Genomic DNA, 27,061 nt, shown 5'->3' on the forward strand with positions numbered 1-27,061 from the left:
GACGAGGCCAGGCGCTCCGAGCCTTGGACCGAGATGGTCAGGACAATGGGGACTAAGACCTGCCCTCAGGCTATCCGCGAGCCCAGGGTATAGGCAAGACTTGTGGCGTCCATCTTCCAATGCTGAGCCCAGAGCGTAGGAGGCATATAACTTATATAGTGATGGGTTTAACAAGAGACAAGCGCAGGTAATGATGAAACTAATAATAAATGGTCGGAGTACCCTCTAGAGGAGGGATGGCAATGGTGACACTATAATTACTATGCTGTAATGATCTAATAACTAAGACAAGTCAGTTTTCATGTTTTATTTTAAACTTGGGAATAGGTTGATCTTTGAAATAGATAGATATATTTTTGTACTGGACTTCAAGACAAAACTGACTTTCCTTGAGTGGTCCAGTCGAAGTTGACCTGACCTGAATGCAATTGTAAATCTGTGACAAGACTGGAAAGTCGCTGGTCATCAGGAATCCTCAAACAACTTCACAGAGCTTGAGCAGGTTTGCAAAGAAGAAGAACTGAAAATTGCACCACGTCTGACTTACCCTAAGTGTTTTGCAGGGTTGACTCAGGTTGGTGAATACAAATTTGTGAAATCGTATTTTGGTTTGGGTTTTTATTGCAGTTTCTGCTGACACTTGACTTAATTCGACCATAAAAGCGATCACTTTCGAGCATTCAAGTGAAGATGATTTGTGGTGCAAAACATACTGGTAAATATAGCTGTAAAAGAAAATCATTGGAATGGTGTGAATACTTTTAAAAAGCTCTATTTGTGTATTGGACACATAGAACTGCCTGAGAGTATGACAAGCTAAGCAATCATTTGGAGATATCTTTAAATGACTGAGGGATGGCAGACTGACTCCAGCCTGTGACCACACGTGCCACACAAGTAGCAGTTGCCCGGGGTAAAACTCACCCTCAGAGCTCACGAACACCTTCTTCCTCTCTGATCACAGACGCAGCTCCATCAGCCCTTGAAGATGAGCAGCTCAGTCAGTACCGACAGAGGGATGGTGATCATCTCCCAGGTTTACCCCCAGGGACAGGATACGCTGCCTGCTTTTGCCCCACAGACACAATCCATGCTCCCCGCCAGTCACTTCCCCCAGGTGTCCTCGTCCCTGAAGAGGTTTCAGAAGGGAGAGCCCAAAGCTCTTGGGGTGAGAGTGAATAGTGCTGTGGGCTCTGCTGGCCCTCTCCAGTGCTTCATGTCTCTTCTGTGTTCATCTGAAGGTGTTTCCCTCTAAACACCCTTGACTTCTTCTCATCAAGGTCTCACTTGTTCCACATACAGTTTCTTCACAAGACTAAAAGAGACTCAAAGAGATTGAACAAGGCTGAAACTATTAGAAAACCCCAGGAGCTTTCCTTGTGTGTCCATTACGGTTTAGCGCTTCCTGGTTCAGACAGCACTTGTCTCCACGTCTTCAGTCAATGATGTTCTGATCTAAACGGCATCTCAGCGGAACACTGACCGCACATGATAACAAAGACACATTGTTGTGAATTAAGACCAGCAAACAGATCAATCATGAGTCCTCCTGGAGTCATTTCTCAGTGGTGCTTCCGGAGTTAATCCAGTCCCCTGTTTGGAGATCAATCGGTGATGGAAACAGTGGATATAAATTTAGGAGAAGTGTGTGTGAGGGACTTAGGACTGGAGACTTCACTAAAACACAAAGTGTGGAAAATGCTGCCCAGTCAAGTCATTAAACCTAATTCCCTGTAAATGTTTAAGAACTGAGCAGGTGATCAGCTACCGACTGGGTAAGATGGTCAGAGTCACAATGTCCTCCTGTTGTTTATAAGCTTTGTAATTGTCCTTGCATATTTTTGAAGATATCATGAATGAAAAGTGAAGCATAATAAAAATGAATTTTGCACAGTTACATAAAACTTTTGGTGCCATCTTTATTTTTCGTAAAAATATTGGCACAATGTCGGCAGATACAGTATATTGAAGCTTAAGACAGAAAAGGAGTAGACGCAATCCATAAGCTATATTTTCCTAGACTTGGACTCATTGCTAAATGGTCGAAATTGTTTTGAGCCTTAACACCCTGCTGTAGCTGTAGAACACAGTAAATGGTAGTTATGGATATGTCCAGTATGGAAGTAATGTGTTTTTCTGAAGACTAAGTACTGAACTTTTTTTCTCTGCCTTCTCTTCCTATCACTGCATTTCCAGGTGGTCCAGATCATGCTTGGACAGATCATCCTCATTTTAGGAGTCTTAATGACATTTAAGAGGTCTGGGTCAATGAATACTGCAAGCTCATTCTGGGGATCCATCGTGGTGAGTGGCTTTTTATATCTGACATTAAAAGAGTCAATGAAGGTGCCCCTTTTCATATGAAAATGTGAATGACAAATATATTCATAAAGCTAAGTGTCAAAGGAGGCGTTAGGAGCAGCAGGTTGGACCCTATGCGGTGCTCAGACTAGAGGTTATTGCAATCGACTGGCATCTAAATCCTGAAAGCAAAAGGCAAAAGTCGGAGTCGAAACAAAATAACTAGGTCGGGTAACCAGTGTCGCTTGCTATCCTGTGGGCGAAGCACCTTCTTGTAGTCGGATTACAAGCCCTTTGTTTTATTAAATTGCGAGACACTTTCTGTAAACTCTCCTTTTCCACTTAGAGCAGATTTATTTCCCACAGTGAGGTGCACTATGGAGAAAGCCTGGTCTGCTACTACTTTATCATCTTCAGATGTCATGAGTCTTGGGTGTTGGGCCATTCCCATTATTTTAGACAGGATGAGTCACTCCTGTGGAACGTGGAACATACTGGACTAGTCTCTGGGTTTTGACAGAGCAGTGAAGATCTATTAGTAGATCACAAGCTCACATAGTAAAAGAATGATGAAACTGATCCTAAACCTTTTATTTCTCTTCAGTACATCATCTCTGGTGCTTTCACTATTGCAGCTGATAAACTGAAGCCTTCTCTGGTAAGTAGAAACAGGACACTTTGTAAAACAAAGCAAGATCTGGGACTCTTGTTCCATCTCCACAGCTGGAATCAAGGCTGGAGTCAGGATTGCAGGAGCTGCAGGGTTGTTGTGTGATTATCACAGTAAAATAAAACATTATTAAATATAACTGGATTATCTAGTATCTAATATGTCTATTTAAAAAAAATGGAAGCTTTTGAATCCTGAAAGTGCTGGTTTTGCACGTTAGCTGCAGAGCTGCTGTTGAAGAACCAAGATGTTGTTAGCAACAGTGCCCACTCCATCCCTAGTCCCAGGTCAGTTAGTCAAATAATAGAATACCTCGTGGATTTGTCTTTTTCCAGATCAGTGCTTCACTCTCCACAAACGTTGTCAGCGCAGTGTCAGCTGGGTTTGCAATAATCACAAACTGTATTGAACTTCATCTTCAACCTCATTATAGCTCAGTAAGTGTTTTCTTTCTTTTTATCTTCAGATTGATAAAAAGAGGAAGAGGTGTTAATGGGACCAGCAGGGGGCGCTCACCCTGCGGCCTATGTGGGTCCTAATGCCCCAGTATAGTGACTGGGAAACTATACTGTAAACAGGCGCCGTCCTTCGGATGAGACGTAAAACCGAGGTCCTGACTCTCTGTGGTCATTAAAAATCCCAGGGCGTTTCTCGAAAAGAGTAGGGGTGTAACCCCGGCGTCCTAGCTAAATTTCTCCCTGGTCCTTACCAGTCATGGCCTCCTAATAACCCCCCTCTCTGAACTGGCTTCATCACTCCGCTCTCCTCCCCACTGAGAGCTGGTGTGTGGGGAGCGGACTGGTGCATCATCCAGGTGGGGCTGCACACTGGTGGTGGCGGAGGGGATCCCCATTATCTGTGAAGCGCTTTGAGTGGAGTGTCCAGAAAAGCGCTATATAAGTGTAAGCAGCAGCAACAACAACAATAATAATAATAACAATAAAATATTTTTATTATTATTATTATTATTATTATTATTATTGAGCCCGATTCAGCCGCTTGTCATGAGAGTGACTTTGTTTTACATTCCTGCAAGAAATCTTGCTTCAAGTGATCCTTCCTTTGGCTTAATAAGGAGAGGAACGGCTCTTCTAACCAATGTATTGTAAGCTTGGTCAAAGTCAGCTAGTGTAGCAGAGGAGGAGAAAAGCAAAGTGTGGAGGTCGTCTTAGAATAGAGTCTCATAAAGTTCCTGATCCTCTTTATGGAGCCTTTTCAAAGGCTCTGAAAATAATACAGTGAATTCCACCAAATAAACAGAGAATTGTTTCTTCATTTGCACATTCCCTTTCTCAGGCAGCATATCATCCCTCTGAAGTCTTGACTTCCTATGTGTAGGTGGGCACCTGCGCCATCACTCTGGCTAGTTTGCTCTGCAGAAGGTCATCCGCCATGTACCTGTGAGACATTATCACATGGCCACAAGAGCTCATCTCATGTGCTCAACTGGATATCTGATATCTTCCTCCCAGGCTGGTGAAAGACCAACAGTGCAAGAGAGGGGAGTTGCACCAGCGCTCTTTAGTCTCATCACAAACACCGAGAAATGAGTTGTTTCGGAGGAAGAGCCCTTTGGCGGCTTGTTTCAGCAGCTGCGATCTTCAGTTGGTTTGCTCGGGTGCTCTGCAGGTCTCAGTGCAACAGTGCAGTGACAGTTCGTTTGCTTGTTAGCTCTCACTCTTACTACCTCTCAAACCCACTAAGGAGGAGCCAGTGTTCACACAGGGAGGGGGGCAGCTGTCAGGATTTTGGCTCGTAAGGACCGACAGCTGCCTCCTCACAGGCAGTGATTTAAGCTGACTAACCAACACAGTGTTGTTGAAGTTGTATGATCTTCAGTTAGCATTGAAGTAAGAGACCAGATGTAAAAAGGGTTAACTTAAGTCAGTTCTACCTGAAAATTAGACTTCTAAGCAACAGGGGTTTATAGCAGGAAAGGGGGTTAACTGATAAGGATTCCAGATGCGAGCTAGGAACCCCCTGGGGGCATAATCTTAAACTGACCATTTGGCCAGGGTCTCTTAACTGGCCAAATACCATGACCCCGCCCCCCTTACTATAACACCGAATGACGTCGGAAGCAGCAAGGAAGGACTATATAACCTAAAAGTTTGTACCGGCACATCGAACAATACTTCGGTTTTGTTGTTTCTTGCGGGAAACAAGACTTCGGCTTTATTGTTCCTTGCATGCAATAAACTCATCTGTTTTACTTCATCTCGGGATCCAGAACCTTATTCTTTCTGTTACAACAGCATGCTCGGTTGCTCCTCCTCATTTCCTGCTGTCAGTCCCTCAGCTGTTTCTGACAGCAGCCCTGGTATTCAGTTCAGTCTTCCTTCCACTCTGGACTCTCGCCTGTAGCCCCAGTGTGAGCATCTCTCGCCATGTTCTGATTTCCTGACGCCCCAGTGAGAAAGAGCCAGTGTTCAGACAGTGATTTGAGCTTGCTGCTCCTCACAGGGTTGTCGAAGCTTTAGAGACAGACTGAATAAATAGCACAAAGTACAACAAACTTGGCTACTTGCTTTTTTGGAGTTGTTCATTTACGTTTTCTGCCCAAAACCACACTTACTTGTCAATAAATGTTTTCACACAGGCATTTGAACTAATATTCAAAATCCTTTGAATGGATAGTCATGTTTTTTTACATTTAAAGTGCATCAATTACACTCATGAATCCTGCCTTTATATATATCATTTAAAAATATACTGTATCTTGTAGGACTTTTATTACAGAGGCATCAGTGGAATACTCCAGATTCTCTCGGTCCTGGAGTTCTGTGTTGCCATCTCTACTTCAGCCTACGGGTGCAAGGCTCTGTGCAAATGTGATCTAGCGGTAAGAAAGACTTATAACGATTTATAACTTTCTCCCAGACACATACTGTTCAAGGAATCTCATTAAAGCAGATTAAGAAATGAATGAAATTAAATTTTCTGAATGAATGGAGTGCAGTAGATTGCCAGGCCTGTTTGTTAAATCTACCTTGTCCTGTTGGTACGGCCAAGTCTGAACTGGGATTTTCACTATGAACTCTAATAATCCTCTCTAATAAAAAAAATGAGATCAATACTAAGTCTATGTATTTGTATTAAAGTAAATTTAGTTCGTCTATCCATTTAATTTAACCAATTATATTGTTAAACATCATTATTTTCAAGGAGCAAACAGGGACGACAGGCTGACAGGGGTCTGGTTGGTCAGGTGTTTCAGTTGGAGCATTAGTCTCGTTAAAGAGCTGTGAACAGCTTCTCACTCTTTCACTACAGTATATGGCTGTAGTGTTTGGAGCCTGTAGTTAAAAACCAAAATGAGAACCAGAGAAGTTTCCTGTCCAAGAACTAAATTCAATTTTGAAGCTTAAAGAAACAGCTCAATTGGAGCCATAACCCAGCATTTGCGCATAAAGTACCGAATCAGTAATCTGAAATATGCAGAAGACAGAATGTGAGGTAATATTACCAATCAGCTTGGTTGAACATTGCCACTCAACCAAGAAAAACATCTCCAGCTGGTGACAGAAAAACTGCTGTCAAGGAAAACCCTGACATAACTGCCAGTGAAACAACCTCCAGAGTGCAGGAGTGAAGCAACCAAAATCCACAATTCACTGACGACTGAGTAACAGAATTCCAAAGACCACTGAACAGAGGCAAAGTATTCCTTTTACCAAGAAAAAGAATGTGCTCAAAAGTATGCTCAAAAGTATGAGATTAGATATTTAGAGATCTGGAACAAGTTTTATGGACAGGTGAGAAACATGTTCATCAAAGTGAAAGAAAATTGGAAGTGTGGGGATAGAAAGGGACTACAGATGCTCATCTGTAACTCATCTCTGGTCAGCACTGTTCAGGATACCTTAGCACACTGACCTAATTGGTACAGATGCAGCCATTCAAAATGGGTGAGGTATTTCACGGCATACCGCGACACGCCCACCGGGGTATCACGCGGTATCACGTGTGTCACGTGACTAGCTATCCGGCGTCACCTTGTAAAACCGCCAGGGGGAGCTTAACCTCTCATGTACAGTATTCGAGCCTTTAATTTTGAACTGTGTATTACAGCATGTTAATCATCAGTCATTCAAATGTTGGTATATTTTATGAAAGCAAGATTGCTCAGTTGGACAAAAGTACACAACCTACCTTTATCAGAAATATTTATGCATCAAAGCCTTTACTGAAGATATTACTAATAGTATTAATAATGGATGACTTTGGACAAGCTGTATACTCAAAGTATAATTTCTTTAGCACATTTGTACAAGCACTTGGAATCTGTCCAAGCCATACTTTGTCAGGCATTTTGTTTTACTTCAATGGGCATAAAAACTTCCTTGCTTTTAACAGGGCGTTTCATAATTTCTAACTACGAAAATGATTTAAAATGCGACACCTATCATGAAAAGAAAAAAATACACACCAGTATTCCATTTCTCCCTAAACACTGTAAGCTTCGAAGTCTTTAACTAACGTGATACCGGAGTCAACAAGCAAACTTTTAGAATTTGATTAAAAGGGAATATAATATGGAATCGCGTATCTCAAGAATTTAATAACAGTATGATTATATCCGTGTACTGCGGCAGGGCTGTTTCCCCTGCCTGCTTATGCGAGCTGTCTTGTAGCCTACTGGTCTAGGTGTGTGTCTACCAACTGGCAGGTTGTGTGTTTGAATCCAGTTGGTGCTGGACCTTTCAGTTTTATTTATTTATTTTTTAATCGCGTAACAAACATATTACCGTATGCAAACTGTACTGTATACAATATGTATATGTATATTTAATGTCTTAACTGTGCCCGTTTAAGTATTGAATATTCATATCTAATTTTACCACTGAAGGGAAATCTTAACATAAACATACAGTATATGGCTGGTCTCGGTACTTTAAAGAAAAAAATACACACCAGTATTCCATTTCTCCCTAAACATTGTATACTTCGAATGAAACCACTAAATAAAGACATAAATATAGAAATCTTAAGATTTGTTTTATTTACTGTCAGAGTGTATATTTTGTCGCAAAGTTGATGTTAACAGTGAAAAAGGTATTTAGAAATGAGTTATTTCAAGATGAAAAAGAAAACATACACGAAACATGGTTTCATTACGACCAGAATCGGTCTTGAGATATTTTTAACTTGATTTACAGTATTTGAGAGGTATGTCTTAACACCGATACTACAGTGCTTAAGTACTGCTCACGTATATGTTTCTAGGTTTATATTATGCATTTCATACGGTCAAATTACTTTTGAGCAACTAATAAGAAGCGCTAAACGGTATGCGTTTTAGTTTCGTTTTGTGCTGGGACCCGTGGATTGATTAGAGATATCAAGTACATACAAGTCATTTTTTAAATGTTGTAGTTCGTCTTGAAAAAATGTTACGAGTACATCATCTATCAACAATCACACAGGTTCTGTTTCCATATTGCGGATTTTGGTTAGGTACAGTATTATCAAATCCAGTGGCGCTGTGTGTTACTTTTCTGAGTCCCAATCTGTGATTGAAACCTGTAAAACCGGTTTAATTCGTCACAGCCAGCACTCTTCAGGTGTGAGGGTCTTCTGCTCAGAATGAAACGCTAAAATGTTTGTGTATATTCTAATGGTAGTGGGGGCAGGGTGTGTGGGAACAGGTTTGTTCTTCACACCTGAAACATTTTCTCTGAAAGGATTTTCTTCGCAGTTTAACCGATCTTGTTACAGCATGTTACAGTTTACTATTATTAACCATATTAATTTTAAGTGCTTAATGTAAAATCTTGTTAAAATATATTTTCATTGTTCAAATATACATTAATATACATTAAGTCTGACTATCATATAATAAGTTAAATACAAAACTAAAGAAAAAATAGGGTTAAATATAATTCAAAATATTTTGCTAACAATGTTAACTGTTTATGAATAATAAAATGTATTAACTAAGGAGTAGGATGGCACAGTTGTTAGTATGTTTTTTGTTTTGTTTCTTTTTCATAAATACAACAGTAGTACCTGATGTCTCAGTGGCTTTCAAAATTAAATTATGCATGCAAACCTGTGAACTAGAAAGATAACTAAGATTTTAATACTAATTAAATGACCGCGGGCACTTCCCACCCCCTCTACATTCTCAGAGTAGAACAGACTAACCTTCTAATGAAAGACGGTCCACCCCCCACGGACAGGAAAAGTGCCCACAGGCACTTAAACTTAATATGGTCAGTAACGGTAAACAGTAACATGGTAAGAAGGAGCACGTACAAACGTTTTCGAAATAACCACATGTAAGACTCTGATCCTAAAAATGTTTAGGGAGAAAGTGGAATACTGGTGTGTATTTTTTCTTTAAACTACCAATACCAGCCATATACAGTCTGTAACGTAGGGATTTCTATATGTCTTTATTTCGTTTTTACATTAGTGACAAAGGCTAAACTTTTAGCTTCAGTAACCTGTACATATCTCCCCTTTTTATAAAACGACTTGGTTGAAAACTGTTCCAGAGCCACTGTTGTTTCATCAGTGAAAAGGACATCATGAAATGCCTCTCCCTGTTCAATCCACTGGAAAAAAGAAAAGGAGCATAAAGCTTCTGATGGTCATAAACGATATTCATTTAGGAGCAGCATCAGAGGTATGTTTTTAACTGCACTGCATTGGAGAGAATACCATAGTGTGTTTTTTTTTTTTACTCCCTGGCGGAAACTGGCTTCCAGAAGAATCAGTATGGCTCAGAGCTTAAATAAAACTTCACAGACATTAACGAAGAGCATAACGCGTGTACTGTATACACTGCAAGTACAACCCAACTCTCTGCAGGAGTGCTGGCTGTGACGAATTGAACCGGTTTCACGGGTATTTTCAAAGTAGGAGGCGAGATTTCCAGCGAAAGACACCCCCCCCTCAAAAACCCAGTAAATACAGTACTTACTAGTTAAAGGCTAGGCTCCCGACTACGGCGAAAGGAACCCTTCTTTCATTAGAAGACAATGAACATATTTTAGCCCTGAATGAATTAATAGCAAACATGGTTTACATAAAAGACATTTTTCCAAGAAAGTTTAGCCTTTGTCACTAATGAAACCACTAAATAAAGACATATATAGAAAAATCTTAAGATTTTTAAAATACATGACTTTGCTAAAATTTATTTGAAAATAAAAACAATTACAACCGCCAGGGGAGAGAGAGAACAGGGGAGGGATGTTGGTTTTGCATAAGGGGCGGGGCTATGGAAATGAGGTCTGTTTGGGAATGTGTAGTTACATGTTCTGGCTGTTTGTGAATTATCGTTGTTGAGTATGGAGTGTTGAGGTATTGATTTTGTGTAATGCTTTATGTTGAAAATTGAGGTGGATTTTGTTTATGATAAACAGGATAAACTGGGATGGGAGGAAGGTTTGGTTTTGCATAAGGGGCGGGATTATGATAATTGGACGACTTTGCGAGTGTAAAATGGTTTGATTATTTGATTTTGTATTGTGGTTGTTATCTATGTTTTTGGTTGGTATTATGTTTATATGGTTGTTTTTGTTGGTTGGTTGTTATTATGGTTATTAATAATACGATCTATAGTTGAAATCTGAGTCTAAATAAAAAGAAAAAGCAAGTGATTAGGTTTATGAGCAATCTAATTACTTATTCGTTTAAAAAGCTATATAAAATAAAGTTTATTATTAATTTGCTGGACAGAGCGGTGAACATTATTATGCATAAGACAAAGATAACGATCCTGATCAGTTTAGAAATCTGTGTACGCTGTAAGGTTTTTACTTCTTAAACTTTTAAAATACACTTTTTGAATAGAAAGAAATCCTCTTCCTGGTATAGCAAACCAGCACGTCTTTTTTCTACAATCAGAGGGGTGTCAGATGGTGTCAGCCAATCACCATTCTGCGTTGGGTAGCAACGGGTGACTGTTCTCAGGCGGAAGATGTAAACAGCTTAATGTTCGTGTTAAATATTTTTTTTTAATTACAATTCATTCTATACAGCAATCGCATATTTGGGTACCGTTTCATAAAACTTTCATGCTTAAAATGTTTAGGGAGAAATGGAAGACTGGTGTGTATTTTTTCTTTAAACTACCAAGACCAGCCATACACAGTACAGTTTACATACATACAGTAATGTTTTAAATTAATATCGTTTATGACCTTCAGATGCGTTATGCTCCTCTTCTTTTTATGCTCAGCTACTAAAATTTCCCTTTAGTGGTAAAATCCATATAAATATTCAAAACTAAGCGGATTAAAATGTGCACAGTAAAGACATTAAATGATTAAATCTTTGCACTACCAACCAATGCACCACGAGTGCCCCTGTCGGTCATTTTGGCCAGCCAATCACTTGCCCTGCGGTACCCTCCGGTGCCCCGCGGTGGCTTGTGGGTAGGTTACCGTACCGCGGGTTTTTACCGCGCATTTTGAATGGCTGCATCTGTACCAATTTCTTTCCTTCTTGTCTCCTTGCAGCCTGTGATTGTGATCCAGTACACGGCCCAACCTCAGCCTGTGACCCAGAATGCCAATTAGTGTCAAACACGGATGTGTCCAGTATTCCCAAGATCCCTCCCCCAGCACATGCAGAGTGATGGATAATTCGCAGTAGCTCTGGCACTGTCAGTCAACAGCCCGTGTGTCAGGACGGCAGCGGTTTCCCCAGGAAACCATCACATTCTCAGGAGGGATCACAGATTTCCAGGATTTTGCTGCTCTAACCAGATCACCTTGATCCGTGTTAATTAGCTAATTATTCCACTCCTGCTTTCCTATATAAAGCCGAGGTGCCGCTTTAACAGGACTTCATCATTTTTTCACTTTGCCCCGGATTTTCACTGGCACGACTGTTTGCACTCTTCACATCTCTTTGCTGTGCTAGACGGTCTTTCCTCTGCAAGTAAGCTGCAGCCACATGTCCTGGGTTGGGCAGGAGTTCTTGTCACGAAGCATTCTTTCAGGACCCTGTGCAGACAGCACAATCCAGGGAGGAGCGAGGAACACACCGGGGAAAAGGCATGCAAAAGGGCTGGAAGGAAAACAGCGGGCGTGTCCAAGTGGCGCTGGTGTTCGGGGGGGGGGAGGCAAACAAGCCCAATGGAGGCCGTAGCGAATCCAAGAATGATCCAATGTCCAAAACCGGGAGATCCATCCAGACACAGACAAACAGAGTTAAAAGCCAGAGTCGGATCTGGCGGAGGGTCCGGGGAATAAAAGGAGGGTCACGGGACCAGTTGTTCCCAATCCCGAACCCAGAAGGTCAGGACACTGTGGTGCAGCCGATGCCGTCGAGTCGCTCCTGGACTCGCGGGTAGGCGGGCTTCCAGGCGTCCATCTTCCAAAGCTGAGCCCAGATTGGCAGGAACGTCTGGCTTTTATAGCACGGGAGGCTGGAACCGGAGGGAGGTGCAGGAGATAAACGCTAAACAAGGAAGGGCTGGAGTGTCCTTAAAAGGAGGGGTTTACAATCGTGACAGTTCTGGCTTCTAGCATCTGCTCTAGCATCGCCCGGCCCAGCAGCTTCAGCTCCTGGCCTGCGCCCTGCATCAGCTGAAGGAGCAATCTCAGATTGTAGCCAGCACTCTACTTCACTGCTCAGCACGTCAACCCTCCAGTTTGCCGGTCTGCACCCCTGGCGCTCAGAAGGCGGCCCTTCTTGGTCCGTTTGGTTCTTTTTTCAGGGGTCTTGCTATTCGAGTCTTTCTGTACCCGAAAGACTCGAGAAAAAGGCAGCCTGTTGGAAAAGATGCAAGATCATTATGCTGATTTGCTCCCCCGGCCAGTAATGAATTATCTCATTCTCACCTTTCACTTGTCACTCTCCGGTCTCTTGCACTTGGGTTCTGAGAAATCCACACCTGTGTGGCCGTATGCAGCCGTGACATTACACCGTATCAGTGTTAGCTGAAGAGCCAAAGCCTTTCAAGTCTCTAATCATATTTCTCAACCAGAAAAACAGCCGGTGCCGTACTGCCTTCAGCAATTCTGTCATTTTAATGTTTCTTCAGAAGTAATACATTTTCTTTAAAGCCAGTTTTCGAAATTTAAGGCTGTACACTTGTAGAAACATTAAAATCCGGGTGTTGGTGAAAGAAGAGCTGTTTATTCGTATGGATATGGGAGATCAGCTTGTAAAAGCTAGTCTCTCTGAAAGATGTTGCTCGGTGCTTTTTATACACGGTAACAGACAAACTTCCTACGTTTAACAAAGATGACCTTATCCCTAAAATGAACCATTAGTTCTTAGTCAAGCTTGGATAACGGAAAACAACTCCTTATTGAGACTTTCGTTACTGCTTACATTTGCAAAACAAGACATTCTACTTCCCTTTTTACTATATTTAAGACATGAGCTGTACTTCTCCACTGACCTATAGGTGCCCCCTCGTATGTTCCCATTTGCCAATGTTATAAGCAGTTAGAAAACAAAAAGATAAGCAGTTTTTAGTTTTTATCAAATTTATAACATTCCCTCACACTATAGTAAGTATAGTATATTGTGCTCGCTCCATTAGATATCCCGAGCGTTCACCCTGAAATAAACCATAAAAGTTCAGAACAGAAATATTTGGTAAAGAACAAGTAGATCTTGATTGAAAGCCGAAGTATAGAAAGTGGTTGAGCCTTCTTCACTTGGGCTAATTCCGTACAGTATGTGGAATGAACGTCTGCTGCAGCGGTGTCGTATCGAATTCGGTATGCGGAGAAGGGTCTCCCTGTGTGTCTCAGGACCAGCCGGCCCGATCCGGCCCAGAGGTCTGCTGGTTGTGTGAGTGGAGGTTCTTTCGGGAGGTGGCGGCCACGAAATGTGCAGGGGATACCAGATTCTACACTGCAGAGCAGCCTTTCCCTGGGGTATCGCACGAGTGAGTGTGGCTTCTGTGGGAGACGGACATATAGTGCCTTCAGAGAGTATTCACTCCCTTGAGTTTTTTTACATTTTGTTCCTGTTCCACCTCCAAATTTGAACACATTGAAATTTTTTCTCCCTTTAATAGCACAATAAATTCAACACATTTATGAATCAAAAAATATTTATTCAAGAACATTCATTTCTCCAGTATGAAAGACTTACATTTCTCATTTACAAAAGTATCCCCCCCCCCCCAGAGTCAATACTTTGTACATAGTCCTTTAGCAGCAATCACAGCCCTGAGTCTTCCTGAGTATGTCTGCATGAGCTTTGCACATTTCGATTTTTCAATGCAAAGTTGCTCCATCTCTACCAAATTAGGTGGAGAGCATCAGTGGACAGCAATTTCAGGTCATACCACTGATTTTCAGTTGGAATCCAGTCTGGGCTTTGGCTGGGCCATTCCAGAATACTAACCTTCTTTTTTATAGTTTTTTGCTGTGTGCCCTGGGTCATTGTCCTGGTGGAAAATGAATCTTTGCCCTAAACGCCGACCTCTGGCTGACAAACAGGTTCAAGGATTTGCCTGTATTTGGCTCAATCCATGTTGCCCTTGGCAACAAGCTTTCCAGATCCTCCTGCTGAAAAGCAACCCCAGAGCATGATGCTGCCACCACCATGCTTGATGGTAGGGATGGTGTTACCTGGGTGGTGGGCTGTATTTGGTTGGCGCCAAACATAGCACTTTGCTTTCAGGCCAAGGAGCTCAACTTTAGTCTCATCAGACCACAAAATGTTCTTCCAGAAGGTCTCAGGTTTTGTCACATGGCTTCTAGCAAACTCCAGGTGTGACTTAATGTTGGCCATTCTCAGAAGCGGCTTCCTTCTAGCCACTCTCCCAAAGAAGCTGAATCTGTGAAGTGCTGAAGAGATTGTTGATGTCTGGACAGTTCCTCCCATTTCAGACAAAGAGCTCTGTAACTCTGTCAGTGTTGTAGCTGACATCTTGGTCACTTCTCTGACAATCGCCCTTCTAGTCCAGTTGCTCAATTTGGTACGATGGCCTGATCTTAGTAGTGTCTGGGTTGTGCCATGTTCTTTTCCATTTTGTTACAATGGACTTCACAGTGCTCACAGGAAGGTTCAAAGCTTTGCCAATCTTTTTATAACCTTCTCCAGCTTTTTTCCTCCTAACAACTTCATCACGAAGTTCCACAGGCAGCTCTTTGGTCTTCATGACAGCAGGACTGATGTGATCTTCTGTTTTAATGGTAAGACCTCACAGTCAGTGATATTTATTGTGCAATTGAACACAGGTGGATTCGAAATGAACACAGGGTGTACCTTGTTAACATATTTAGTTTGATCTCAAGATAATTGAATACCTCACCCAATTTAGGTTGTTAAAACAAAGAGGGTGAATACTTATCAATTAAGTAATTTTCAGATTTTAATTTTGAATATAATTCTGAAGACATATAAACACTTTGTCATTTTAACATTATAGAGAATTACTTCTACAGGAGTGAAAAAACATCCCATTTAAATATGCTTTAATTTGTCTTTGCAACAGCAGAACGAGAATTAATCAGTGGGGGAGGTGAATACTTTCTGAAGGCACTGTATATAAGGGGATACTTTTCTGAGCAGATAACGTGGCTAAGGTGAATTTTTCTGCCTACCGATAAAATATGTCAGGCAAAGAAAACACGAAAGCAAACTGTCTTTTCATGTTTATTTTGGGTCCTCTCCATAACATAGTTTGTGTAAGGCACATTAAGACAAAATTAACAAGAAGACGTAATTGCTGATTAACACCTCATTTCTCATAATTGCAATACTTATGTACTTATACAGTACCTCCTGGGAAAAACTAAGGTGTTAGTGGGGCCAGCAGGGGGCGCTCACCCTGCGGTCCATGTGGGTCCTTATGCCCCAGTATAGTGACGGGGACACTATACTGTAACTATACAGGTGCCGTCCTTCGGATGAGACGTCAAACCGAGGTCCTGACTCTCTGTGGTCATTAAAAATCCCAGGGTGTGTCCTGGAGTGTCCAGAAAGGCGCTATATAACTGTAAGCAATTATTATTATTATTATTATTATTATTATTATTATTATTATTATTATTAATTATGTCAACCTGAAATTTAGAATTGCGCGATGCCTACAGACAATACGAAATGTGAAGACGAGCAGGCAGACAAACCAGACCTCCGATTTCCAGGGGACATGCGCACTCTGAAAGGGGAGGGAGATGTCCACGGTTGACTGAATTCGAGACGACACCTGTTTCTGTCTTTACAAGTCGCAAGCGGACATCGCTTCTCGCCCGAACTCGTCAAAAACATGTTGCTTTCTTCAAAATAAAAGTTGTATTCTCACTGTCAAGTTTTATCTTTAAATATCGACGGCTTGCTGCCTTGGTGTATTTTAATGAGCAGCACCAGATAGTAAGTTGACAGTACACAGTGGCAGATAAACTAAACCCCCAGTTTCAGAAACGTTCAGAAATCTGCCTATGAACCGAAAACTCGACCGTTTTGTTGTCTCATTGTTGAATATTGGGTTGTACATGGGTATATATGAACAAGTAATAGGTTAATTCCATGCTGAAAAAAAGAAAACACGTTTAGGTCGTGCAGCCTTCTTCATATAGCCACCTGAACTATGGGAATATATATGTTTTGCAAATTATACAAACACGTTTTTATGGAGCAAGAAAAATATAAAATCTGCAGCAGTCTTTCTTGGTGGCTTCGTCTTCAAAATGTCAAAATGAAAGCAAGTTCGGTGTAGTTGTCAAAAGCGGTGCAGGGGGGAAAAATCTGGTAGTTCAGTTCCCGACAGAAGGGACTGTTTTCTAGTAAATCGAAAAAAAGGTCTCCGCAGAACAAAATATGCACTTTTTCTTAGCTCGTCAAAGCACGCGTGTTACGCCATAAAAGATCTGTGCCAAGAAATCTGTGTGGCTTAGCAGGATATATAGTCTATCATGAGGACTGCAGGAAGTTTGGGATTCTTGCTACATTCGCGAAAGCACATCTGAACTGTTAAGACACTGTTTTCCCAAGACAGACCTGTCGCTGCGCGCTGTTACAGTCTCTGACTACACTTTAATACAGGCTTTAGTGCCGCAGTCCACTCGCTTCTCGCGATTTGAAGAAAGAAACACAGTTTCCAGTGTTAATGTAGCACACAGGAGCTGGTTATAAACACAGGATCGCACCTCCGGGAGGGGACAAAACTGGGGTAAGTGATGTGATTTCGTTCTTCTTCAATTTGACTCTTTTACTGCTTTTCATGTGGGCAAGAGTGTTGAAAAACAAATTAAGCTTCAGCCAAACTGCCATCCAGTATACAGGCTAGTATACAGATATATTGTGTGGCTTTCTTAACGGTGCGGCAAATGTTTCGGTCTTTTTTTTTTACTGTTTTACTGCCTTTCATGTGGACAAGAGTGTTGAAAAACATTAAGCTTCAGACAAACTGCCACTCATCGGCTTTAGTATATATTGTGTGGATTTTGGTCACCAAAAACATTTCTGTTGTATCCACTGCAGCCCCGCAAGCCACGCGGGTCTACTAGATTATCGATGACGCATTTCTTTTTGGTATTGTGCCCCTCCCAAAAGTTTTCTGTCAGCATTGGACTATCGCACTATTTAAATAATAAATTATGCAAATTATCGAGCAGTAAATCTGCAAAAACGATCGCAGCGCCAAGTTAGCGTTAGCCGAGGCGTATTTAACCCACTTGCCCGGCTTGTGATACCGGAATCTCAACTGCGCGTCAGCTTCAGGGGTCGAAACCAAACGAGTTCTGGCAGGAGACGTCTTTCCTGAGTCGCTTAAACGCCTCGCCCTGCTTTCGAGCCTGAAGGACAGTAATCTTCACCACCTTCTGCTCCTGCGTCTCCAACAGGGGCAGAAAAATGGACCTTGTTCTCTAAGCCAACAAATAACAACAAACATGGTTCTGGACAACCTAAACCATTTTTGTCAACTTACCTTTTCTTGCTAAAAGGTTAGAAAGTGCCGTTGCAGTTAATTTAACAGTTACTCATTACGAAAAAACGTCAAATCTTCTCACTTGCACAGAAACTGCCCTGGGGAAAGGCAGTCCCAATTTCTCAGACCGGGTATTGGACCTCCATAACAAAATGAAGTAATGGATTATTTTGCAAGGTTTTACAAATTTCTCAAAAAATGGGCAAAATCATGAGCTTTGTGAAAGTACTGTAAAGTTGCCATCTTCTCACTGGCAGATGAGAAAGCAGGGTCTCACCAGGGGCGAGAGTGAGAGTTTGTGTGAACTGGGACATACTGTATAAGCGGCTCTGTACAGAATGAGGCATCGTGGGGACCGGTGTGAATACTTTTGCAAGGCCCTGTTTGTGGGTCGGACATGTGGAAGAGTATGATGAGCTGAATTATCATTTAGAGATCCCTTTAAATTACTGTACTGTATGTTGAGATACAGTTGCAAGAAAAAGTTTGTGAACCCTTTGGAATTACCTGGATTTCTGCATTAATTACTGATCTTCAACTAAGTCACTATAATACACAAACACAATCTGCTTAAACTAATAACACAAGCAATTGGACTTCTTCTTGGCAATATTGAACACATTATTAAGTAATTTACAGTCCAGACTGGAAAAAGTATGTGAGCCCTTGTAATTTAGTAACTGGTAGAACCTCCTTTAGCAGCAATAACCTCTACCAAATGTTTCCTGGAGCTGCTGGTGAGACTTGCTCAAAGGAGGAATTTTAGACCATTCCTCCTTACAAAACTGTTTCAGTTCAGTGACATTTCTGGGATTCGTTGCGTGAACAGCTCTCTTCTGGTCATGCCACAGCATCTCAATTGGGCTGAGGTCTGGACTCTGACATGGCCATTCCAGAACACGAATTTCCTTCTGTTTAAGCCATTCTGTAGTTGATTTACTCCTGTGTTTCAGGTCATCGTCTTGTTGCATCACCCAACTTCTATTAAGCTTCAGGTGACAGGCTGCTACCCTGACATTCTCCTGTAAAATTTCTTGATACAGTTTTGAATTCATTGTTTCTTCTATGAGGGCAAGCTGTCCAGGCCCTGAGGCAGCAAAGCAGCCCTAAACCATGATGCTCCCTCCACTATGCTTCACAGCTGGGATAAGGTTTTGGTGTTGGTGTGCAGTGCTTTTATTCCTCCAAACATAGCATTGCGCGTTTCTGCCAAAGAGTTCAACTTTTCTCTCATCCATCCACAGAACATTGTCATGGAAGACCAGGTGGTCTTGTGCAAACTTGAGATGTGGAGCAATGTTTTTTTTTTTGGAGAGCAGTGGTTTTCTCCCCTTAACACCATTCTTGTTCAGCGGCAAAATCAAGAGAGTTCTGCAGGTCCTTTAGAAATACTGTTGTAGCCTTTTCCAACTTTATGCATCTCTACAATTTTTCTAAGGTCCTCTGATATTTATTTTGATCAGGGTATGGTTCACATGAACAGCTCTTTCTTGAGAAGAGCAGATGCTGTCAGTAACCAATCTTTGCTCACACCTGAAGAAGGCTCCACAGCCGAAACGTTGTGTTCTCTTTCTTCTTTTTTTCAGCATGGAATAAACCTATTACTTGTTCCTTTGCAGCCTACGCATGCTGACGCAGCTACCCACCTGAACTACTACCAATCTTTGTGTGCCTTTTTTATAGGGAAGGGCACCTCCAACCCACACCTCCAATCTCATCTCACTGATTGGAAGACCTGACTCCAGTTAGCTTTGGGAGAAGTCATCAGCCTAGAAGTTCTCATACTTTTTCCAGCCTGGACTGTGAATGTTTAAATGATGTGTTTAGTACTGACAAGAAGTACAATTGTTTGTCTGCTATAAATTTGGCAGATTGTGTTTGTCTATTGTTGTGACTTAATTGAAGATCAGACCACATTTTTTTGAGTAATTAATGCAGAAATCCAAGTAATTCCAAAGAGTTGACAAACATTTTCTGGCAACTGTATCTTTAAATCATTTCCAGATAACCATATGGTATTTAGGTATTTAGAAATACCTTTTAGATATATCTTTTACAGACACCTTTAAATCATTTGGTGATATCTTTACATCCTTTGGAGATGTATTAAAATCATTCTGAGATATCGGTGTGACTGAGGGATGGCAGACTGACTCCAGGCTGTGACCACACGTGCCACACAAGTAGCAGTTGCCCGGGGTAAAACTCACCCTCAGAGCTCACGAACACCTTCTTCCTCTCTGATCGCAGACGCAGCTCCATCAGCCCTTGAAGATGAGCAGCTCAGTCAGTACTGACAGAGGGATGGTGATCATCTCCCAGGTTTACCCCCAGGGGCAGGATACGCTGCCTGCTTTTGCCCCACAGACACAATCCGTGCTCCCCGCCAGTCACTTCCCCCAGATGTCCTCGTCCCTGAAGAGGTTTCAGAAGGGAGAGCCCAAAGCTCTTGGGGTGAGAGTGAATAGTGCTGTGGGCTCTGCTGGCCCTCTCCAGTGCTTCATGTCTCTCCTGTGTTCATCTGAAGGTGTTTCCCTCTAAACACCCTTGACTTCTTCTCATCAAGGTCTCTCTTGTTCCACATGTTAGTTATGAAGGGAACAAACACATATGTTTCTATGTCCCGTATGGAAACATTGTGCAGGCTCTGTGCTGAAGATTTTATCTATGCCTTCTCTTCCTTTCACTGCTTTTACAGGTGGTCCAGATCATGGTTGGACAGCTCATTCTCATTTTAGGAGTCTTCATGATATTTCAAAGGTCTTTGTCAGTGTATACTGGCGTCCCATTCTGGGGACCCATGGCGGTGAGTGGCTTTTTATATCTGACATTAAAAGAGTCATTATAATGAAGATGTCCCTAAGATGAAGTTGTGAATTAAATATCTAAAAGCTAATGCCTTGATCATCTTTTCTGGTTGAAATAATGGCCCTATTTTAGAATCTGTTAGTTTTCAAATTCTAGTTTTGTACACAAGTTGTTTTTGAAGGTTTTTATATGCTCCCAAACCCTAAATATAAACATATCTCAGACTGTCCAGTGACCTCCGATTCCAGATGGGGATGAAACCTGAGGAAATTTTCCTGATCATGTAAGAGCAGCTATTGAGATGGACAGAGCACTTGAAATTGTGATGCCTGTGATCCAGTGGTGTTATCACTGTATTTCCCTGTGATGATCAGGGCCAAACCTACTGGATTGCAACTGTGTTATAATAATTAACTTTATTTTATACAGTGCCTTTAAAGGTGGGTTCTCAAAGCGCTTTACAGAATGACAACAATAAATAAAATAATACACAAGATAAAACACAACTACAATATACCACTGAACTCTCTTCACCTCCAAATGCTCATAGATAAATCAAAGTATGTCATCCAACCAAAGACATGGTATTATCACCCTCTATACTTCGGACTTTAAGTACAACTCAAAGTCATGCCACCTGCAAAAGTTCTCAGATGACTCTGCAATTGTGGGATGCATCAAGGGTGGGCAGGAGGAGGAGTACAGAGGACTGGTCAGCAGCTTTGTGGAGTTGTGTGGAGAGAACCACTTGGAACTGAATGTAACAAAGACAAAGGAACTGGTGGTAGATTTCAGAAGGAAAAAGGTCAAACCTACTTCTGTCTACATCCATGGGAGTGGCGTGGAGATGGTGGACTCGTACAAGTACCTGGGAGTGCACATCGATGATAGACTGGAATGGTCTAAGAACATCGAGGCCATCTACAAGAAGGGACAGAGCCGACTTTACTTCTTGAGGAGGCTCAGGTCCTTCAGTGTGTGTAGTAAGATGCTACATATGTTCTTTCTGTCGGTGGTAGCAAGCGCTATTCTCTACGCAGCGGTATGCTGGGGCCCTAGGATTAGAGCAGGGGATTCTAACAGACTGAACAAGCTCATCAGGAGAGCAAGCGCTGTCATTGGGTCTGACCTGGACCCCCTGGAGGTAGTGGCTGAGAGGAGAATGGTGTCCAAACTAGAGGCCATCATGGACAACATCTCCCATCCCCTCTATGACAGGCTTGTAGAAATGAAGAGCACGTTCAGGAATAGACTGATACATCCACTGTGCGACAGGGAGCGCTACAGGAGGTCATTCTTGCCTTCTGCCATAAGACTGTACAACGCATCCACTGTGTGTCTGGGCAGAGGCAACATTGACAGTGACCTGTTTCTGGACTGAACACATCTACACATCCACTGCTACATCTGTTCTTTTCTTTTCCCGTTTACAACCGTTTTTGTGCAATATATGCCAGGGACCCGTGCAATACATTTATATTTATATTATATATCTATATTTATTTCATATGTGCAATATGATTGTTCTGCGTACTGTTCTGTTCTAGTTTGTTCTTTGTGTGTCCTGGACTGTGAGTAACTCTTTTAGTGCACCCCTCACTGTACTAATTGTATTGTATGTATTGTATTATTATTATTGTATCATTCGTTATACTGTGTCTGTGTTGTCTGTGTTAAGCTGCTGTTGCACTGCAGTTTCCCTCACGGGATCAATAAAGTATCTATCTATCTTATACTAACAATATAATAATATAATAACAAAGACATATTATTAGACAATTCCTGTATTAGAGGGTCTGTCCACCTCCACTGGTGATTGTAGCTGCTACATGTTGCTGCATGAAGTCCAGTAGATGTCTAACAGATGTCCAGGAAAGTGTGACTGGTCTTCTCACACGACATGGAATGTGCTTGCTATCCTGTGGGCGAAGCACCTTCTTGTAGTCGGATTACAAGCCCTTTGTTTTATATTAATTGCGAGACACTTTCTGTAAACTCTCCTTTGTCACTTACAGCGGATTTATTTCCCACAGTGAGGTGCACTAAGGAGAAAGCCTGGTCTGCTACTACTTTATCATCTTCAGAAGTCATGGGTCTTAGCCTGTGTTGGGCCATTCCCATTATTTTAGACAGGATGAGTCACTCCTGTGGAACGTGGAACATACTGGACTAGTCTCTGGGTTTTGACAGAGCAGTGAAGATCTAGGAGAAGATCACAAGCTCACATAGTAAAAGAATGATGAAACTGATCCTAAACCTTTTTTTTCTCTTCAGTACATCACCTCTGGTGCTTTAAGTATTGCAGCTGATAAAAAACTGAAGCCTTCTCTGGTAAGTAGAAAAGGACACTTTGTAAATTAAAGCAAGATCTGGGACTCTTGTTCCATCTCCACAGCTGGAATCAAGGCTGGAGTCAGGATTGCAGGAGCTGTAGGCTTGTTGTGTGATTATCACAGTAAAATAAAACATTATTAAATAACACTTGATTATCTAGTATTTGACCTGTCCATTTGAAAAAATGGAAGCCTTTGAAACCTGAAATGGCCTCATGGGTGTGTCTTTTTACAGGTCAAGGCTGCACTATCTATGAATATCGTGAGTGCAGTGGGTGCTGGCATATCAATAATCGTTAACTTTCTTCAAATTCTTTTCGATCATTCCTATTATACAACGGTAAGTTTTTTGTTTTTTTTTCTTTTATTTGTATATTGAGGCATATGATGTCACTAGATTGTTTTTTAACACAACTGCAAGACATTTTGCTTTCTCAGAAGTACACCATTTCAAATCAATTGGGAGTTTGGTCAATGTCAGTTCGTCTAATATTGAAGAAAGGTGGAATGTGGAACTCATCTTAGAGTCTCATATCCCCTTTATGAAGGCTCTAAAATTAGAGACAGTGAATTCCCCTAATTAAAAAGCGGTAATTCTCTATTCAGTTGCACATAGTGCTGTGAGGAAGTGATCTATTCTGGACCAGAAAAGCATATCGTGATTAATGATGAGATGCACATCTTGAACAAAATTGCCTGATACTTCAGTTTCAGGATAGAGGTGATGCTAAGTTCAGCTTATTCATTTGCAATTTGACTCACATCCAGTATTTTACGATAGGGAGGCAGGGAGTGCTCAGCACTGCTGCCTTGCAGCACTGCGGCCCCAGGTTCAATTCTGGATCTGGGGTGCTGTCTGTGTGGAGTTTGTATGTTCACTCCATGTGTGTCCAGGTTTCTCCTGGGTGCCACCATTTCTTCCCATATTACTAAGATCTAATGGTAGGTTAATTGGCTTCTGGGAAAGTTAGACGTTGTGTGAGTGTGTGCTTGTGTGTCAGTGTGTGACCAGTGATGGACTGGCATCCCATCCATTCCACACAGACATTTGAACTAATGTTCAAAATCCTTTTAATGGATGATCATGTTTTTTTATATTTTAAAGTGCATCAATTACACACTCATGAATCCTGTCTTAATATATATAATTTAAAAATGTATCTTGTAGGAGTTTAATTTCAAAGCCATCACTGGAAGTGCCCTAATTCTCTCAGTCCTGGAGTTCTGTGTTGCCATCTCTAGTTCTGTCTACGGGTGCAAGGCTGTGTGCAACAGTGATCCAGCGGTAAGAAAGATTTATAATGATTGTGTGGTTTCACCATTAGCTGGTTATACATTCAACTTCCTTATTCATACACGAGAGGCGTACTGTAAGTAGGTTTTTACTGAACCACAAAAGCAATGACTGCAGTCAGGCATAAGACTTTCACCCAGGCACATACAAAGAATCTCATTAAAGCAGATTAAGAAATTAATGAAATTAAATTTTCTGAATGAATGGAGTGCAGTAGATTGCCAGGCCTGTTTGTTAAATCTACCTTGTCCTATTGGTATGGCCAAGTCTGAACTAGGATTTTCACTATGAACTCTAATAATCCTCTCTCATGAGAAACTTTCACTTTGGCTGTAGTCCTTGGAGCCTGATGTCAAAAGCTGAAATGAAAACAGTCAATTTTGACAATTAAAGAAAAGGTTCAATTGGACCCATGACCCAGCATTTGGCCATACCTCCCTGTAAATCAACAATTTGAAATATACAGAAGACAGAATGATAGGCAATATTACCAATCAGCCAAGACCTGATCAGACAAGAAAGACATCTGCAGCTGGTGACAGCAAAACTGCTGTCAAGGAAAACCCTGACATAACTGTCAGTGAAACATCCTCCAGAGTGCAGGAGTGAAGGAACCAAAAGCCACAATTCACTGATGACTGAGTAACAGAATTCCAGAGACTGCTGTACAGAGGCAAACAACTCCTTTTACCAAGAAAAGAAAGAACCGCTCGCACAGCGGGGACCAGACTGGACCGACCCTGTTCAGAGGGGTCCAGTCTGGAAGAGCAGGGCGCGTGAGGCCAAAAGAGAACAAGAACTGAGTGTGTGAGAAAGGGTGTATGTGTGCCTGCCCTGTGAGGATACGTGATGGGACAGGCAAAAGCAAAAAGTTAACCTTACGTGGGTGCAGTCCCCTCTGGGACAGCAGGTGTAAACTCCCCCTATTGGGGATGTCCCTGCTGGTCCCCTTGGGGGGTGTCCAGTGTGCCTTTATAGGACCTGCCCCAGCTGGGGCTCATCTAGAAGCCGGGATAGCTGGGACTACAAAGGCAAGGCGTCGCCCTTCTACCAGGGCTCCGCCTCCACACTGGACACGCCCCTGCCTCATGCCACAGCACCTCAGCTCTCTGACCTCATTGGTACCAATTTCTTTCCATCTTGTCTCCTTGCAGCCTGTGATTGTGATCCAGTACACGGCCCAACCTCAGCCTGTGACCCAGAATGCCAGCGACACCCAATACCAATTAGTGTCAAACACGGATGTGTCCAGTATTCCCAAGATCCCTCCCCCAGCTTATGCGGAGTGATGGATAATTCGCAGTAGCTCTGGCAGTCAGTCAATAGCCCGTGTGTCAGTGTTAACTGAAGACACCAAAGTTTTTCAAGTCTCCCATCATATTTCTCAACCAAAATAACAAAATAGGCCTTCAGCAGTAAGCAGCTTTCAAGCAAAAATAATAATATTTCTTCTACTAGTATACAGGCAATGTTCCTGCTGTTTATGACATTTTTTATAGTATTTGCCTGCATATGTTTCAGTGGTTGTTTTCAATGTTTCATCGGCAACTGCAGGAAGTCTGGTCTCTTCTCTGTTTTTTTTAATCTCATAACTAAAAGTAGTTCTCCCCCCATAACGTTTATTCAAAGTGGAGAAAGTGCATTATCTCTGTGTCAGTCTGGATAGACGAATTCTTTCGTTGGCCAAACCTGTGTAATCAGACTCCTTTTCCTTCGTTTTTCTTGCTGTTTCTTCCCAATCTTGTACCTTTCTTTTGTATTTGGGGGAAATGTATTATGTTATGTTTATAAATAGAAATGTCCTCACAAAAATACAGTTTGCTGGTTATTTTGTTAAAAAAGGGGTAAAAACAGTTTTTTTGTGTGTAGATGAAGCTTTAATATCTTAGACAACAATAGTGGAAAGAGCAGTTCAGTTCTCTGTCGGATTCAGAGTAGTGACAGTATTCAGAGACAGCACTTACTGTACCACAGTCCCCTGGAGCAGGATTTTCCTGCTCGTCTTTGAAACGATAGTACAACTTTGTTTCTAATGCCGTATTATATTTTCTGTGTCATGCTGACTGAATGAGAACAAGTGTACTTTAGATGAGGTCTTACTAGTAAATTGTAAGCATAACTTCCCAGGATTTAAATTCCACACTTTGAGCTCTGTACTTTGCACTTATTAATGTTGAATTTTATTTGCCAAGTGTGGGAACAATCCCAGATTTTGTCAAAACATTTTTGCAACTGCTGTTTATGTGGGTGCCACTTCCCCTAGTATCATTTAGTATCATCAACAAATGGGGGACATTTGTTTTCGGATAGAATCCAACATGGCAGTATTGCTGAATATTTTTTAGTTTTCGGACTGTGGTACAATAGCCAACACAACTATACTGCTGAATATTGCCAGCAGGGCTGAGACAAAAAAAGTTCTTTCTTTCAAATACTACAACAGAAGAGGGACAGCATAGAATGAAGTAAAGTGTGATAAAAAAAATGAGAAACAGATGAAAAGGACAGGGCAGATAAATTAATATTTCACTGAAGTGTCCAGCAGGGAGCATGTAGGAACATGCCAAGCAGAGTTTAGTTTTCACAGAGAAGAGGCAGTGCCACAAGTATTAGAAGCACTCAGGAAAATGTGGGTTTTCCTCTCATTATGCTTAAGGAAAACAGACTGAGAAAGCACCTGGAGAGGATAATATCCACCTTAGGCAATTTCCGAACATTACATATATCAGTCACCAACATTGAAACTATTAATGGAAAGTGAGATATACTGATCTAAAGCTTCCAATGAAAAATAA

The 27,061-nt window shown here is 41.6% G+C and overlaps 2 protein-coding genes across 3 annotated transcripts; both read left to right on the forward strand.

Annotated features, from left to right (window-relative positions):
- The first annotated feature begins 833 nt into the window (after positions 1-833).
- On the forward strand, positions 834-11,765 carry LOC107075481 (membrane-spanning 4-domains subfamily A member 4D-like). Its single transcript, XM_069184828.1, has 6 exons — positions 834-1,168; positions 2,197-2,304; positions 2,906-2,959; positions 3,307-3,408; positions 5,697-5,813; positions 11,443-11,765. Exons 1-6 carry the CDS (start codon positions 989-991, stop codon positions 11,500-11,502), a joined length of 621 nt encoding a protein of 206 aa, XP_069040929.1. The 5' UTR covers positions 834-988; the 3' UTR covers positions 11,503-11,765.
- Positions 11,766-16,661: 4,896 nt separating this feature from the next.
- Positions 16,662-26,078, forward strand: LOC107075480 (membrane-spanning 4-domains subfamily A member 4A-like). 2 transcript variants are annotated; one of them, XM_015336732.2, is made up of 7 exons: positions 16,672-17,072; positions 20,082-20,285; positions 20,530-20,637; positions 22,914-22,970; positions 23,208-23,312; positions 24,141-24,257; positions 25,421-26,078. In XM_015336732.2, the coding sequence occupies exons 2-7, from the start codon at positions 20,106-20,108 to the stop codon at positions 25,553-25,555; spliced, it is 702 nt and encodes a 233-aa protein (XP_015192218.1). In that variant the 5' UTR covers positions 16,672-17,072; positions 20,082-20,105; the 3' UTR covers positions 25,556-26,078. The 2 variants fall into 2 exon arrangements, with proteins under 2 accessions (XP_015192219.1, XP_015192218.1); XM_015336733.2 differs by lacking the exon at positions 24,141-24,257 and having other exon boundaries at positions 16,662-17,072.
- The last annotated feature ends 983 nt before the right edge of the window (positions 26,079-27,061 follow it).

This window comes from Lepisosteus oculatus, chromosome 27 (genome assembly GCF_040954835.1).
Source record: "Lepisosteus oculatus isolate fLepOcu1 chromosome 27, fLepOcu1.hap2, whole genome shotgun sequence".
NCBI lineage: Eukaryota > Metazoa > Chordata > Actinopteri > Semionotiformes > Lepisosteidae > Lepisosteus > Lepisosteus oculatus.